The sequence below is a fragment of the Molothrus ater genome, chromosome 6, assembly GCF_012460135.2.
Source record: "Molothrus ater isolate BHLD 08-10-18 breed brown headed cowbird chromosome 6, BPBGC_Mater_1.1, whole genome shotgun sequence".
In the NCBI taxonomy this organism is placed as follows: Eukaryota; Metazoa; Chordata; class Aves; order Passeriformes; family Icteridae; genus Molothrus; species Molothrus ater.
This window is the reverse complement of record NC_050483.2, coordinates 48,102,325-48,120,584: the sequence shown is the minus strand read 5'-3', so window position 1 is coordinate 48,120,584 and position 18,260 is coordinate 48,102,325. Positions and strand designations below refer to the sequence as shown.

General features: G+C 41.4%; 1 protein-coding gene across 1 annotated transcript in view; it reads left to right on the top strand.

The window, feature by feature from the left end:
* Positions 1-12,332, top strand: part of SYNE3 (spectrin repeat containing nuclear envelope family member 3) — a 54,453-nt gene extending 42,121 nt beyond the window's left edge. Inside the window, 1 exon segment of the mRNA XM_036384029.1 lies at positions 1,418-12,332. Coding sequence (XP_036239922.1) covers positions 1,418-1,618 — 201 coding nt within the window. The 3' untranslated portion in view covers positions 1,619-12,332.
* The last annotated feature ends 5,928 nt before the right edge of the window (positions 12,333-18,260 follow it).

Below are 18,260 nucleotides of genomic sequence, written 5' to 3'. Positions count from 1 at the left end.
GGCATTTATATGGAGTTACAAGGGACTGAGTAATTTAGAAAGCAGTGGAAGAGATCATTAAAAATAGCAAAAGGGATAATTACTTTCTTCTACCATCAATCTCCTCCATATCTTCTTTGCTGGTGTTTCCCATGGATAGTTTATGTTCATTATATTACCTTCTTATCAAAATTATCTCAAATTTTATTTCCAGGTTGGGAAAAAGGCAGCAGTGCTATAGTGGGACAAAGGCATTGCCTATTAAATACCCCATAGTGAGCAGAAGCCCAAATTTTGCTGCAGGACTGACATTGCCTGTGACTTGAACACAATAAATTAATTTCCTTTTGTGGAAAATGTGGGCCCCTCTCCAGTGGATGTTCTGTTCTGACATTTATGATGTAGGCTGGTACCTAATGTAGCTCATTAAGAACTGTATTTATGTTCATTGCATAAATCCTAGTTTGATTAAATAAGTGGGTTATTGAGCCCTTTTTATCAGATTTCTTTTCAAGAGTTTTGTTTTTTTTTTTGGAAACTCACACAGTTCAGCTCATTGGCAGGAGTTACCCAGGAATCTTGCCAGTGCAAATCTCCCTTCTTAAATAATCTTTTCTGAATTCTGTAGCCATAGATATATTCTCTCCTGGTCATGCTAAACCAGATTAAATTTATGAGGTTAACTGACCTACTCTAGGTTTGCAGCAGTACAGAGCAAGGTAAAATGGGACTCCTTTGTGTGTGTCCCCAAGGGCTGCACAGAAATACATGTGGCTTTAATGTCTCCTTCACTACCAATGTTGTGTTTCTCTCATTGCTTTGCATCACATAAAGTTTTAATCTGGGCCTGGTAAGGTATAAGGCATGCTGAGGCAGGCTGCACTGTGGGGCCTTTTTTCTGACCTCCAGTCTTGCAGACCCCAAAGCCAGTGCATGGTACTGCAGGGCAGATGCCCAGGGGCTGGATGAGCTGCAAATGAAGTTCCTTTGTGTTGGCCAAGAGCAGAAGCTGCTCCTCTCTTCCAAGCACCAGCACTCTCATTGTACTGACTGGAGAGCAGCAAACACAGACCTTCTGCACTGTATGGTGGCTGGTGAGGGGACCACTCTGCACCTTAGGCATGAGCATGTGTGACCACCACTTTGGAAAATGGGCTTGGAAGCAATTCTAGAAAATTTCTAGAATGTCAACAGTGTTTTCCTTCTAGAAAACAACAGTTTTCAGCAGGGAATTCTTGAAAATACTGAAATATTCTCGTAAAAGACATAATTAACTTCAGTCACCTTCGGTGTGCCCAGCACCCAGGCTGGGTCCTGGGTCCTAGGCCAAGGACAAGAGGGGCTGTTTCTAACCTTCTCCCTGGCAGTTTGATGTATTTGAAGTAGACCTCCCCAGCAATGTCTTTTTCTGAGCTGCTCTTTGCTTTGTGTTTCCCAGGAGCGCTCTGGAGGCGCGTGCTCGTTCCTGCATCGCGTGCGCCGGGCAGCGCTTCCCCTGCAGCTGCTGCTGCTGCTGCTCCTGCTCCTGGCCTTCCTGCTGCCCCTGGCAGAGAGAGAGAGCCACAGCTGCACCCTGGCCAACAACTTTGCTCGCTCCTTCAAGCTGATGCTGAGATACGAGGGCCCACCCCCAACATAACCCCTGGGCACGGCACCAGGTGACGGCCGAAGGGCAGAACTCTGGTTTTAACTGCAGCTCATGTAGGTTTTTAGGGCTTCTAACACATGCCAACGGGATACATCACATAATGCAACTTAAGATTAATCACTTTAATCAGGTATTTGAGTAAAATTAATATTTTTACAATTTTTTTATTATTGTAATTATAATATGTATATAGAGATTGTGTTTGTGTATGTATGTACATATATATATATAAATGCATATCTGTGGTCAAACTAGCAGCCACCATCCACTCATCCACTGTTTAGAGATAATTCTGCAATGTTTCTGCCATCTTTCAGCAAGCAGTACTGAAGGATGGTGTTGTTGTGGGACTTTCTGGGGGATTTTTAACATCAGATTTTGGTTTGCAACTGAAGTCAGAGCAAGTATGAGAACATGAGGTCATGCACCAGAGTGTAAACTGGAGAGCACGCACATAGAATCATGAGTGGTTGATGTTCAGCCCAAGGAAGATTTGGACTTTTCTCTTTGAAATCTTGAGCTGATTTTTCAGTATCTGGATACAGAGATTGCAGAAGCCAATAGAAATGTTTCTACTGACTTCAGTAGGAGTGGGAGTGGACCTCCTCTTGTCCTTATTTTTTACAAGATTTCTTTTCCAATTACTGTATTTTCCAGCCCACCTGAATCAGGAGAGGTGGAATACAGTGGGAAGAAAACTAGATAAAAAAAGAATATATTTTTTTAGCATCTCTCTATCAGGAGAACTTTAAAATCAGATCATAATTTTCTGAACAAATTTGTGAGCACTGAACAAAACCTTGTATCACCAATCTTGTGTATAAAAAAGAGTAGGTTTTTTGTTAAATTTTTGTGTTTGTGGGGTTTGTGGTTTGGTTTGTTGGGTTTTTTACTTTATAAGAGGCATTTGGTAACGGATTATAAAGCCTGAACAGTGGGATGCAGCCTGGCTCAGTGTCAGTAAAGCAAAAGTTGGAAATACTTTAATAATACCACCCTGGAAAGATTCCTACCTAGAATTCTTTTGTATTAATGGTTTATTGAAATTGTGTAAACTGATTGTATCAACGACAGTCAAGCATAGATTTCTGTGTAATCTAAATTCTAAAATTATGGCAACTTGTCATTTATTTACCTAAGCCTATGTCTGATTTATCAATTTTTTAATGTACATTATACATTGCCTTTAATGTAAAAGCAGTTCTCACTTCAGAGGGATGAAGCCATTCTTAGTGGTGTTTTACCTAATTGACTCCTGGGAGAAAAGGTAATTTCTAAAAATTTATGCCATTTCTGAGAGCTATCCCTTATTGTCTCATGGTTTTAGCTACAGTAGTAATCCTGAAAAAAAATAACAGAAGAAACAGTTACTTTCCCTCTCCTGGCTTTGTTGCAGGAGAAATTTCTCTTCTGTGTATCAGTATGGGGTACTTGGTATTGTTTTCTGTATAAGGTCTAAAATAATATTGCAGCTAACAGACTTAAGGAGGAAGGCACTTATTTAACAAAATCATTAAAGTTCTGTTCAAGAAGCACGCTTGTGTAGAATCAGGAGGCAAAACAGCATGGAGCTCAGTTTGGGCACAGGATTAGGAGAGCAGGCGGTGTGAAAGAGGAGCAGCAAAACATGGAGAGGAGAGGTGTCCATCAATTTGTAAAACCTTAGAAAAAGAGTCACAATTAACACACAGGACAAGAGCACAGGCTCTGTGGAGGAAAAAAATCTCAGAATCCTTTTGGCTCCCCTTCCCTTCTACACTGTTGGTAATATTACACATTAAACAGCTTTTCTTCAGTTTTCAAGGTTTAAAATGGGGTGAGTAACAGGGCTTCTACGTGTTCTGAGGAGACTGTTCCACCACCAGGACTCTGTCACTGTGTTCCTAATGTTTCTGACTATACTGGGTTTGCTAGTGTTTGATAGATTAAAATGCCAGAAGTCTGCTAAAAATGTAAAGAGTGGAAATTAAAGGAGAGACAGCAGGGATGCTGCAGGTATCACTCAAAGTGCAAGGGGAGCATGGAGCAGGAGCTGAGCTGATGTGGGTTAAAATCCTGGCTGTCAGGAGAAAGCAGAAGAGCTCTCAGAGCAGGCAGAAGGGACTGGAAGCAGAAAGGTGAGCAGAGTCCAGGTATGCTGAGCAATAAGACATTCACTTTGGGAAGTGAAGGAAGACCTGTGATTTCTCTCCTGAAGGAGCCAGATGGAGAGGAGCTATAGCTTGTCAGAGAATGGGGCATATTAATTCCTTCCTTGCAGCCATTCTTTCTGGTGGCTCCCTCCTCCTGACATACCTCCTGCTCTCCTGATTAGCAGTGCAAGTGCCATGCACATTCCTCTAAAAATTGCTGCCAGCCCTGGGGGAAGAAACCCCTGTGGCTGCCCAGCAGGGAGTTAATCATCACACACATCCCCACATCAAATTAAATCTTCCTTTAGAAAAGAAGTGTGGGGGAAGAGGGGCAGTAACAAAACCTGCTCTGTGTGGTTGTGGATGTGTGTAGGTGTGCACACACCTTTCTGTGATGTAGCTACATTGCAGTTCTCTGGGTTTTGCTGATCTGATCCAGGTGATGAAAGTAAAAATAATGAGGAAAAATAAAACTGCAAATGGAAGTCAGTAGGGAGATGGAAAATTTTTTTTCTGTGAAAGCACAAAATCTCACATCAGATTTCTTTCTGCCAAGCCTTTCTGATCTGGGTGATTTGTATGGGCTCACAAATGCATTTGACACCCTGGGAGTGTGTAACAGGGAGAAAAAAATTCTGCACAGAAGATCTTACAAGAACAACTGCATCATCACCTTGATGTTTCAGTGTGGTGGCAGGTTTTAAAAAAAAGAGCCAAACAACTAAATTAGAAACACACTCTTTCTTCTGGGTTTGCAATCAGTTTATTCTGTGAGTCCCCTGTCTGTAATCTTGGAAAGTTTTACTTTAAATCTCAGTCAATCCATTCTCATTAACTTAAATAATCTGAATATCTCACAGAAGTGATGAATATTTCTACTTCTTTGCAATGAAAACTATCCAAAGCACAGGACTTTATTGTTCATATCACTGAAAACAATTTAAGTCTTCCATAATATCATTTACCTCACCTGTCCAAGGCAGGTGTGAGATTTTTCTGGCAAAGAAAGAAAGAAAGAAGAAAATCACAAAAGTAAGCTTGAGATGTAAATGCAAAATTTACTTTTGTTTTTATTCTCTTGTGGGTTTTTTATTTCTGAAAAGCTTGCAATACTGATTCCTGGAAGTGTGTGTAAATATTAAGTCAGTAATTGGAATAATGAGTCCAGCTTCCAGGAAACTGTACAAAGATCAGATTCCTCAAAACACAAACTAAATCCAAAGGATTTAGTTTTTAAGGACTGGTTTCCAAACCAGTCCTTAAAATCTTGAGCACAGTTTCTCATCTTTGCTCACAGATGATTTGGTGGTGATATGCTCACTTTTGTGCCTATAAAATCCCCAGCTCATACATCTCTGACATCCAGATGTAACTGAGATGTGTTATAGCTCAGGTTCAGACTGGGGCCACTGCCTTAAGCCTTCTCTTGCCAAAGCATGGGATGCACAGAGCCCTGGATGTGTCTGCAGCTGAGGACTTTCACTGTTCTGCCCCAGTGCAGGTCCAGCCACAGTCAAAGGGTGCTAAAAGCCTCTGAAACACATGGAGTATGTTTGGGGTTGTGAGTGATTTGTGCACCTGGCCTACACTCCCTGCAGCCCCCAGCCTGTTCACAGAGCTCTGTCCCAGCTCCTGCCTGCACTGTGGCACCCAGGAGCTGCCTGACCACATTAATGACCCTGAGGTGCTGAAGGCAAAATCCTGCACTCCACTGCCCATGCATTACAGCAAGGCATTACCCAAAGGCACTCCAAACCCAACCTCTGGCATGGAAGCAAGCCTCATTTGTAAACTGCAATTGATTTTGAAGCCTGATGCTTTCCAGAGAATTTTCCATGGTAGCAATACATTGAGGTAGAAAATTGCTATTGTGCCCCATGTCTATTAACAGCCCTTTCTCTGATTCCAGCCAGCAATTTAAATGGTATTAAATATTATTTATATATGCCCTCTCCAGAAATCCCTGTATGTATGAAAAAGATCTTCAGTTTTAAGCACATACATTAGAAATGTTGTATTCCTCTGCTAGCACTCAATCTCCAGAGCAGTCCTGATTTCTACCAAGTGCTACTTTATTTGTGCTGACTGACAACTTAGAAGACTCAAATATTTGAGGCTGTAAATAAAGCTACTAGACTAACTAATAAAACCACCTAGTGATCACTGAATAATTTGGACAGCTTTTAGAATGGCTCTATGCTTCTCCTTAATCCTTTTGTTGGAGTATTTGTAGACCTTGGAGAGAAGAATGTCTCCAAAAATTGGCTATTCCTAGACAGACACATGGTGATCTCTGCACATCAGAAGAAACAGTACTTTCTCTTTAGCTGCTCTAGACTCAGGAGTTTGCTACATCTGATGTCCTTTTCAATATTAAATAGGGAATGTTTTACTTTGATGTGTGTGCATACGCATCTCATTAGCACTAAAGAGATTTGAAGAGTGAGTTCATGTACAATAATTCTTTTAACTTGTGTTGACACAAGATAGTACATTGTCCTCTTTTCTTTAGGGAAAAAAAACTAACCAAATCTGCTGTGTGACAGAGATTCCCAGGCCAAGCAAAGCCTTTTGGAATAACTGAATATTACAGACTGAAACTAAATTATCCACCATAGGAAACTAGAAAAATAGTTTTCCCTTTCAAGAAATGCTGGTATAAAACCCCCAATAAAAATGTCTTTGCCAGACATCATAGATATCTCTCAAGTCATAGGTTATATATCCAGCTGGGTGTAAGAGCTGCTTTTGGAGGGTTTACTACCCCATGGACAGTATCATTTGCTAGGGTGCAGCTGAAAACACAATTTGACCAGAGAACCTATAGTAACTTCTTCCAGAATTGCTGGGGGCTGTTGAGGATGTTCTTAGCAGCTCCCAGACACTGACCTGCTCTGAGCCATTACCAGTTTATTGCATTAATTTATCTGTCAGAGGTTGGCAACTCTCCAAAACCAGTTTATTAAAATACTAAAGATAATATTTCTGGTGCAGGCAGTATGATTCATTAAGAAATCAATCTTGTTACTTTTGCCATATTTAAAAGAAGATATCTATTGGTTATACTGGAATATAAACAGGTTTATGTAGGTTTTGGGTAAGTGCAGGATGTTTTAGGCACGAGGCATTTTGATTTGTACATGTCTATTAAAATTGTGGGATCATGTTGCACTTGTTAAATGGTAAAACAAAACAAAGATTCTTTAACTTAAAAAATAAACAAACAAACAAAAAAAAACAAACAAAAAACCCCCAAAAAGCAACCACCAAACAGAAAACCTTCAAAAACCAAAGTAGGAGGGAATAATCTGTCACACAGTTGGTTTTTTTATTATCTCTTTTCTGTCCAATTTAAAATATGAATATGTGTCTACCAGAGAGTTATCAGTAGATCTGGAAAAGAAGGAATATATATCAGGAATATATCAGTTCAAACTGTAGCCTAAATGGCACTTCTGTTCCCTAGCCTGCTTCAGCAAATGCCAGATTTTGCCTCATTGTACCTGTGAGATAAGAGCCATCCTCCTAGTAAAGTGAGGGTAAGGTGAAACTGCACAGCTCAAGGTGCAGCACCCCAGTGGAAGCAGCTGGAAACATTAGTTCTTCCAAGGGCAGCCTGATATCTCCATGCAAGAGGAGCTCACAGGTCTGGCACAAGGAGAGCAGTCCAGGACTAATGACACAGGCACAAGGCTTTGCCATCCCAGGGCTCTGCCGCACAGAATTTGACAGCGGCCGTCAGCACAGTTCAGTTTCATGTGCCTGGCTGTGGAAGGAGGCTCCCCTCAGGGTGATTCACTTGAGCTGAGATTTGAGCACTGGAAGTGTTTTTTTCTCTTCATTAAATGCAGAAGAAACTGCTAAATTAAACCCCTCAGTGACAGGTTAATGGTATGTGGTGGGTGCTGATGCTCCAGGAAAAGATACAGGAAATGCTGTTATAGATGGAAAGCTAGTCATGATGGTCTCTGCTCAATCCTAAGGAGGCAGAGATGCATTGTAGAACTGAGGTGGGACTTTTTCTGTTCCTTTTCAAGTAAATATCAGCTTGTTTTTGTCTTCTGGATTTTGGGGGCAAGCCTATTCAGTGCCTTACTGAATGCTAGTGGCTTTCTGGCTTCAGAGCCATTTACACCAGTGAGTTCCACATTATTCCAAGTTGTGTGATAAAGGCATTCCCCTGAACTGGTTTTGGATCAGAAATCTTTTGTTTGAGGAGTGGGGATGGTTTGATGTTCCTTCTTTTGGCCACTTTGTGCTAAATCCAAGGAAGCAGAAAGACCAGCACTACCCTTTCCAGGCCATGTTTTGTCTTTTCTTCTTTTATGAGAGCAGAGGACATTTGGCTTTGCTTCCTTTCCGAAGTAAATTATCCGAATATTTTATTCTTCTTTTCCTGTTGTAGTTCTTCCACAGCCTAGGTCATTCCTATCACCTTAAGTGTTTCCAGTGGCTGTTCTTCCTCAATACCTAGAGAAAAAATCTGGTCCAGTTTCAATAAGTTTAAAATCCAGTAATTTCTTCCCCCATCACAGTTCCTCCTGCAGATGCTCTGTCTGTTTCTGCTGTCCCCTGTGTCAAACCAGCCTTCATCACTAACTGGGGGGCTCCAGTCCTGGCCAGCCATTTCTTCCAAGTCTCCTGGCCAGGACTGCCAACATCTGCCTTCAGTTTTGGCTCAGGAACTGCCCTTAATAGTCACATCTGCAGACAGGAGTGTGAGGCTGCCACTGAACAAACAATTATTAATAATGAAAGCTTCACTATTAGCATTGTTCATAGCCTGCTCAGAGCCTTTTTCTCTTCACCTCTCTAAGCAGGTTTTGATGTGTAATCCAATTTCTGTGTGCAGAAAATTGCCCCTCAGTCAGTACAGAGGGCTGGTGGTTCAGCTGCAGCTCTGTTACCCTCTCATTGTCACTGCTGGGGTAAGAGCTGCCAGGTGCTGCTCAGCCAGGGTCTGTGCCCTTGAGCTGCCAGGAGTGTTCCACTGTCATTGTTATACACCCTAAATAAGCCAGAACCCCTTTTTCTGACCTGGGAGGAAAAAAAAGAAAGAAAAGGAAAATGATTGCTTTTAACAAACTGGTTTCACAACTCATTTATCAAGCCCTATAGCAAGCCATTTATTTGAGCTCCTTTTTGCTCCATGAAAAGCTGTGTGTTAAAAGGGAGAGGGAGTTTGGAGAGCAGTGCCACTGCCCTCAGCAGCACTTTGCTGGGAGGCCTCCCTCTGGAACTCGGGGGTTGGAGCTGTTATTTCTCCTGAAGTGATTCCCACCTAAATCAAATTATTTCTTTTGTCAAGTCTAATAAGCACTGAACACCATAGACTTTGTTTCACTGCAGATATGAATGAATGCCTGCGTATGGTACTTTCTGTTGCCATGAAATATATATATATATATATATGTATATGTATGTGTATATATACATGTAGGTAATGGGGAGCATAAATTTGCTCTACTTAAGGTTTTAAGTGCAACCTTTAAGAGAAACCATGTCTTAAAGGGAAGCTGGAAGAGTTTAGAGGTACATGTTGTAATGAACTTTGATGAGATTTAATAAGCTTTGAGTTTGAGTTTCAGTCTTTAGGGTGAAAAGCACCCAAGATGATTTTTCCATCCCATTCCCAGATCAAACCCTCTAAGAATTTAACCTGGGAGGTAGTGCTGGAACACTGGCTGTTGCTGAAGGTGGTTGCATGTGCTTCATGCAAACAAACTCCAGCCTCCATTTTGTACATGAGCTTGACTGGAAGGCAAAAGACACACCTTTGTCTTGCTCCAAGACTCTGATGGTAATTTTTGCCTCAGTAGATGTTTTCCCTTTGATCAGTGTGATTCTTTCAGCTTTTTTTCCCTTTTAATTTGTGTTAACTGAGTGTATCAGGGTGATTCCAGGAGGGCACACTCCATCTGCCCAGCCTCAGAGCTTCCCTTTCAGCAGCAGACCTTCTTCTCATTCGTTTACTTGACTGTACTGGACCACTGTGAAGCAATTACACAAGCAATAATGCAGGTGTTGCATTTTTCTGTCATTGCCTTTCATAAGACATAACTCTCCACTGACACTGAAAAGTGGTAGGAGACCCAGAAGCTGCATTGTTGTTCACTGGCAATATAACCCATGTCCAGTGCCCCTGCAGAGGTCCTCCCTCCTCAGAGCAGTGGGCTGTCTTGGGCCTAATTTAATTCATAAGCCTGGATTTTAAACAGTTGTGGATCCCTTCACCAACACTCCATCAATCTTGCTTCCATCAGTTTTTGTGCTTTTGTTTAGTTTCAAGCTAGAAGAAAGTGTAAAGAAATGTGCTAAGACTTCCATATAGGGTGAGTAAATATCCCATATATTTCACAAAAATTATGACAAAATTAAGGGATTTGCTCTCACATTGAACAGAATTAATAAAAAGGTCTAACTGATAAATTAAATAGTTTTTAAGAACAGCCTGGAGCAAAGTTTCTGCAAACAAACTGTTCTCTGCTTCTAATTTAAAAATCAGCAAATTCTGAGGTACATTTTGCCACCTTCTTTTAGAAGTGACCTGAAATTAAAATGTGAATTCTCCTTAACAGGAGGTTTATTGATGTGAATCTAAATTTCACCAGCATGTCCCATGTTAGATCACCTGCCTGTGGGCACAGGGAAAACCAAAGGCTGTTCACAAGAGAAACTCATATTATGAATGGTTTTAAAATTCTTCAGAGCTCCTATCCACTTCCAAATGTCAGTAATGGGAGGATCCAAAACCTTCCTGTGAACCCTGTCATTTTGCATGTTGAAATCCTGGCTTGAATTCAGGTCTCCACTTCAGTTTTTGTAAATGTTAATATTCAAGTAGAACAAAAACCTTAGAGGCAATTACAGCATGAACATCTCTTCTAGTTTATGTATAGTAGCTGATAGCAAAGTCTGCAATAATAATCTGTGTTTATACATGTGCTGTACAGTGTAACAGTTGAGTACAAAATACCTTTTAACTGTCACAAGAAACTAACTGGATTGATGTCACTTTTTGCTTGTATGAATATAATTATTTGCCTTGCGGGGACCAGTTCCACTTTTGTCATGTTATTTATGATTTTTGAATAAAATTGTGATAAATTAGGCTCGTTTCTAAGGTAAACAATACTGGAGCCAAGCAGCTGTCTCTGGACATGTGCATGTTATCACAGCTGATATCAAGTCCAAGTCCAACTCCTTGCTTTGCTTGGACCTTTCTTTAACCTTTCAGGCTTATTCAGGGAAATGTGGACCACTCTATTTTCTTATTAAAGATATGGCTTTGTGAAAAGCTGAACTTATTTTTTAAATCCTTTCTTTTCTGGTTCAGAAAAACTGTAACAATCATATTTTTCTAAACTGCCTATTGCTTGTGTTGGGAAATTATATAGAGATATATATTTTGCTCTACAGATTTCCATGTACTTTTGGAACTCTTTGTTTTCATAGATAAATCCTCCTGTTTGCTAGAATTAGCTCAAAAAGCTGTAAGCTTCTGTATACTGACTCTGTGTAATTCTATAAAAATGCAGCTGCATCAAAAGACTGACTTTATGTTTTATGTAAATTGTTGGAGCTAAGTCATCCTGAGTGTTCTGCCACGCAAGAGGTACAGAAAGAAATCAGGTCATTGTTTTGAAAGGCTGGACAGTGTTATGTCACACTGCCTCAAAGTGCCAGATGAAAGTCAGGAGAGTTTCTGCTAGAAATGGTACCATTTTGGGCCCTGAGTTTGTAGTTTTTTTACACTGTTTAGAACCTTATTTGAAAATCAGTCCCATGAAACTTCATGGGAAATATTAAAAATAAGAGCCTGTGGTGTGTGAATAGCTATGATAGAATAAGACCTTTTCTAATGAAGAACAGGGCCTTTTAAGTAGTTAAGAGGCTATGATTTGAGTATTTCAGAACAACTTTTTGTGTTCTTTTCTGAGCTGTGGACTCCTCCTGTGTATTGTGGATTTATTCCATAGCTGAAATGCCAGATTAAATTGATTTAAGCCCCATGAGCAGATGAAAATAATAGAAAGCTGCAGTGAAATATTGCAGAAAATGGCCTGATTTCATTCTTCAGAGCAATAGTTAAAGTAACTCACAGCCGTGGCTTCTTTGCACCTGTGAAGCAGAGGCCCTTGTTTTGTACCTCAGCTGTGGTATAACATGGAAGGATTTCTGCTCTCTGCTTGGAAAATACTGTCTATTCCTCATCCTTGTCAAAGCATATTTCCCAAATAAAAAAAATCTGATTCTTCAAGACTCATAGGGGAGTTAAGGGGCAGCTGGAACCTTCTGTGATCCAGCCCCATTATTCCAAAAGTTTATCCCTTGATGACAAATAAAATATGATGTGACTTTGCTGTTTGCAAGTAGGATCAAGAGACTGGAAATTCATCACCCCAAGCCCTTGCCTGTTCCGTGATGCTTCAGTGTTATCAATGAACTGTGTTGAATTGGATTATAAAATCAGAGTATTTTATTGCATGTGTCCTTTTTTGAAATGAAAATATAGTTGTATTTCATGTTGCAGTTATAGTGCAGTAAATAAACACATGTGCATTTCTTTTTAAGGACTTTTAGGTTATTTTGGGTGGTGGCTGCACACTTTTGCTGTGCTTTTTTCATACCATCAGAGTATTTGGGCTGACCTAGAAACAACCAGAACAAGTGAAGCAAGGATAAAATCTGCTGCTGCCTGCCTCTCTGCTCAGGTATCACTGGAAGATGGCTGTGCTAAATGTATCTACTTCATTCTAGTCCTTTGAGATTTAACAGAAGATGTCAGCTTTTCTGTAAGTTATTTAAATAGAATTCTGCTGGACCTGAAGAAGATGTGAATTTGCTAAATCATATTCTGATTCAGCATGATTTCTTATGGCATTGGCCCCTGACACTTTCTGTGGGTTTCTCCTCAATCCCAAGCCTGGTAAGACAAAGGGGAGTTTTTTTGTAAACCTTGGGTTTGAAGTTAACACCAATCACATTTGGTGAGCTAACACTTTGTTAGTGTAAGCACTGCTGGTCTCTCTGAAGAGCAATCACTGCAGCGTGTGTGCATGGGTGCACAGCTCTCATTAGCAGGTAATTGCTGGTTTCTTTCCTTAGTCTTTATGAGAAAAGGTCTGCCAGTATCCCTGATATCAAAGGGCTCCACATGCAGTTATTTCTGGACAAGTAGAAACCACTACAAGTTTTTGGTGAACCTGTGGGTTAGGTTCCCTGTTGCCTTTATGAACACACGGGGCTTTATGCAGGTCTTTGACTTCTCTCAGGCATTTGAACCATGTGATCTTGTGCCTTCCTATGAGCTGTCTCCTGCTAAGCCCCCAAAAGTACAAATGCAGACACTTGGCTGATCACAGCTGGGTCAAGGTTGGAGCAGCAGCCTGAATTCCTCCTAGGAGAGAGCAGGGTGAAACAAGGCCAGGGCTGTAGGATGAGCAGAGTGTCGTGGTAGGACATTCCCATCAGGGCTACAGTTGGTGCACAAAAGGAATTTCTGGGTTTTGTTTTTCCTTTGCAATGCATTTTTTCATCTTGCAGTTTGTTTTTTGTGGAAAAACAGAAAGTAGCCTGCTTTGTATATATCGGGCCTCTTCTTCTGGAACCGGCAAAAAACCTGGGACTTCATTTTGTCCCAGACACTGTTCAGAGACCAAGAAAGGCCTTTGTCCAGCAGGGAGGAAAAGTGCCTATGAACAGATGAAACACCTCATGCTTGTATGGGGAATTAATATTTTGTTGATCAGGTTCAGCCTGCAAACAACTTTACAGCTGATTGGTGGGAGTTGGGACAGTCAACAAGAATTATTATAAACACTTTTAGAGGACAATGAAATACTCCAGGTAGTTATAAATCTCTGAAGTCATATATTACTGCAGAAACACCTGTTTTAGATAGCAACCCTGCTGCTAGAGGATGGAAGTTTAGGTTGTAACAGCAAAAGGTGGCAAGTTCAATAAATAAGAATAATAGGGTAAGACCCTCAAGTGGAGTAAATCAGTGTAGCTTCATTGAAGCTGTTGGAACTAAGTCAATTTACAGCAGTAAGAACCTGGCTTGTAGTCAACAGGGATTTTACAGAATGTTTAAAAACTCTCCATTTAGAGAGTTCTCTGCCTTATGTCTGTGCACTAAATCGTATCCACACAAAGTCCTTGCTGGTATAATGAGGTCATTTCGGATGTGAGCGTTCATTATGTGCTTAGGTAAATTAAGGGGAAAAAAATACATCATTAGCAAAGTCTTAAATAAAGGATGGAGCAAGGTTAGCGAGTGAGAACTATTTAAATAAAATCAATCTCAGCCCTGGAGAGTTAATGGGGAGTGGCTTTCTATGGAAAAAGGCTGATGGTGTGTTGATGCTGCACATAGAGGCTGAGCACTACAGCCAAGAGAGATTAAAAGCAGAGACTGAGGGTTTTTTTCTAGGCTAATATTTCAAGCTTTCTAAACATCACTCTGTGACATACCATGAATGCAGCCCAGGTTTCCAACTTCAGAAAAATGCTCTGATAAACACATATTGCTGGAGCAAATGAAACTGAAGGCTCATCCAGTTTTACTGTAGCACTCGTAGTATTAAGAGGGATTGTAATATAATCCTCTTCAATGAATAACCCTAACAGATGTTATCAGGGTTGCTCTGTACGAGCTGTGGACCTCTTGCTAGAACTCCCTCTGTGGAAGTCCAGTTCATAAATTGTCCTAATGGGCTGCCTGCCTCGTCCTGCTGCTGCCGCGGCATGAAAGGAGGTGCTTACCAGCGGCCTTGAAAGGAGCATTATTCCCATCTGCTTTTCATTACAGCACTGCTAAATATTTCATGCTTTTTGTTTCACAAACAAATAAGAGCAGAACTAATCTTTTTGTTTAATGTTCATTGATTGACATCTCAGGGAGGAAAAAAAGTTTGGGGTTTGTTTTGATTTTTTGCTTTACTTCAGATCTCTGCAAAAGCTTTTAATGGAAGATAGAGCAGATTTCCGTCGACTTTTCTGGTGGGCTTTTTATGGCACCATTGATACAGGAAAAGATATGGGGGAAATCCAGATGATGAATGTGCTGTTCAATCAGCTGGGATTTCTTTGCTTGCAAGGAGATAACTCGATGAAGTGCAAACAGAGACAGGGAGCAGACGTTGACTGCTTGTCAGCTATACACAGAGCTATCTCTGGCTGGGGCTGCTGGAAAACACAGCAGCTATTAGTCCCCCTTTGCCCTTTCACAGCGCCCTGTCAGAGGGTCCCCAAGCACTGCAGCCAGAGCCATCCATTAAACCTCAGGGCAACAAGTCTGTTAAATTGCTGCTTCTTTACAAGGAGGGGGATGGCAGCCCTGGGAGGATTCAGCCTACACTTTAACCCCCTGCTTCCCTAAACTCCCACTGAAGGGGATGAGTGAGGGTATTCCTGTGGGCACTCTGCATCTCAGCAGCAGGTGCTGTCTCTGTCCAGAGGGATGGATGTAGGTGACCCAGCTTCACACAGGGACCTTCATCCCCAGGGCAGAGGTGGGGAGGGGGTCAGGACTCCCCCTCGGGGATGTGCAGTCTCCCCTCAGGCCTGTGGACATGCTGAAGAAGGTTTTGAGAGGTTTCTTTCCAACCCCAAGCATTGTCAGGCACAGAGCGAGGGCTCTTGGCCGATGCTGTTCCACTCCAGTGGCTGTGTTGGCTGGTTTGTCTGGCATTTGGACAAATATCTTCATTAGGGCACCCAGTGGGCTGTGTCAGCTCTGAGGCCTAATGGCAGGGTGAAATGAAAGTGTGAAATGGCCCTTAGAAAGAGCTAAATTCTCTCAGAATCATAGGATGGTTGGGTTGGAAGGGACTTTTAAAGATCACCTCAATCCAACCCCCACTCCTGCCATGAGCAGACACACCTTCCATTGGAACAGGTTGCTAAAACCCCATCTGGCCTGGCCTTGAATACTTTCAGGGATGGGGCATCCACAGCTCCTCTGGGAAACCTGTTTCTGTGCCTCACCTCTCTCAGAGTAAAGAATTTCTTCCTAATATCTAACCTACCCTCAGTCAGTTTAAAAACATTACCTTTTATTCTATTGCTATCTCTCCGTATAAGAAGTCCCTTTCCTCTTTTTTATAAGCCCCCTTTAGGTACTGGAAAGTGCCAAAAGGTCCTCCTGGAGCCTTCTCTTCTCCAGCTGAACAAGCCCAGCTCTCTCAACCTGTTTTCATGGGAGAGGAGCTCAAGCCCTCAGATCATCTTTGTGTCCCTCCTCTGGACTCTCTCCAGAACACAGTCCTGGACACTCATGGGACTCCAGGTGGGGTCTCATGAGAGCAGAGTAAATATCAAGACAAGACAACATAAAAGGTCCCTCCTTCCAGCCTGCTGCAGCCTGATCCTGCAATGGAGTGGCAGTGTGGCAGTGCAGATGGTTACATCACCATGCTACATTTGACCACATAGCAGTATTTTTAAATCATTGCACAAACAGGAATGAGTTTGTCTGATCCACTCTTGAGGCAAGTTCTTTGCATTTATTGCAGGATTAATATTTCCCTGATGGCTGATGCATCAACCACTCCATCCCTTTCTCCCATAGTTGCTGGCCTGAATTCAGAGGCAGAAGTGAGTCCTGGGGCCTGACCCTAATGCTTGCCTGCAAATAGGCTTTATGACTTACAATGAACAAGACACCCCAGCAGTAACATTATATACTGGCTTCTATATCATATTTCTTATTCTTCTAGCATTTTCCTTAAGAGGATCTCAGTTCCTACTACAAGGTTTGACTAAATCCCAACAGTCATCTGTGCATTAAGTTCTTTTAGCTGAAATACTATTGCCAGGGCTGAACACTGCTGTTCTCGAGCACCTCTCCACAACAGCAGACAATGTTGTAGTACAACATACAGTGTTGTGTACAACAGCATACAATGGTTTCACTCAGGACTGTAAAATTAAATTGTAACGGCCACAGTTCCTTGCATTTTATCATTTCATCATTTCATTATCATTTTGACGTTTGTCTTAAAATTTTTTAAATCCAGGAATAGTAAATGCCAAGTCATAAAAGCTTAGGAAATGGGTCAAATCCAGAGTGCAAGGCAGCATTACAGTGTCTGATCTGCTGTCTCTGATAATACCCTCATAAGACAAGGGTCTCTTTTTTTTTTTCTCCATTCCTGAATAAATGAATTGCAGCATGTATGAAATCTCCAGAGGCCATCTGTGACTGTAATTCATTTACCCACCGTATTATGGAACAGATTTTCCAGTGAGTTCAAAACTCAGGAAAGGGGGGAAGGGAATAGTATGATGAGAAGGATCTGTGATCCATATCTAAAAGTAAAAATATTATTCAATTGTCATATTTGATGGATAAAGTGTCTGACACACCAGGCAAAGCCATAGCAACTAGATAAATATGTTTAAAACATTTAATTTTGATACATTAAGAATGAGTTGGAGCAGGGGCTTATCGACACTGAAATTAAGCAGACATTTCTAAGTTCCTAAAAGCCTCTGATTTTGTTTAGTTTGGAAGAAAATTTGCTGTAGATAACTTGGAAGTGTAAGGGGAAGTTGGACTTGGTGCACAAAGGAGCAGCTGTGACAGGTCAGGACTAGCAATTACCTTTCTTCTTCATCTGTCATTTTCCAAGTGCCAGCAGCCCCTACTTCATTTGTGTTAGACCACAAGAGGCCTCTCAGCAAGCTTGCAGACCCTTGGCTTCTGCTTTTAAATTGAAATTAGCCCATTCATTTACGACTTTAGCTGCTACAAAAATATTTTTTTATATAGGGCACTCTCAATAATTCTGTGGTGCTGTTAACATTCAGTAATTGTAATTAGTAACACATCCTCGTGAACAGCCATTGGGTTGTGTGGCTGTAAGCATCAGATTTCCTCCCTGAGTAATTCCAAGGATGTCACTGAAGCTGCAGCAGGAATGAATTTGGTCCATGGCAGCTGGCAGGGTTTGTGTTTACTCTGCAGGTCATGCTGGTACCCACAGAAAGGTTTTCATTCTGCACCAGGTCGTGTGTTTCTTCATAAAGTGATACTGTGCAGAGGAGGGAAATGCTGCAAACTTCTAAAAATTGTTTTCTGTAGACATCTGATTGAGATTTCTGGTGGAGGGAGGAAAATGTTCTCCTCCACACAGTAATTAGGGGGCTCTGTTGGAGCAGAGAGAAGTGAAAAGGAGGCAAGAGAAGAAACAGGGCTCTGGAGGAGAAGCTTACCTTGCCATCAGTCTGAAATCAATGTGCTGCAGCAAGACCTTCACCTGCAGATATATATATATATATAAAATGATACCCATGATGACCGAAATTTGTAGTGCCAGGCTTGTCTTGGTGAATGCAGACTCTAGGCAGAAGGTTAGTAAGTAAAACCAGTGTAGGTTCCCCTCTGTCTCAGCCCTTCTTGTTACTCTTCAAAAAATGAGATGATGGTGAGAAGTGTGGCTGATTGCTTTGGCTTGTTGCTTAATTTACACAGGATGGCAATTTGGTCCCAGAAA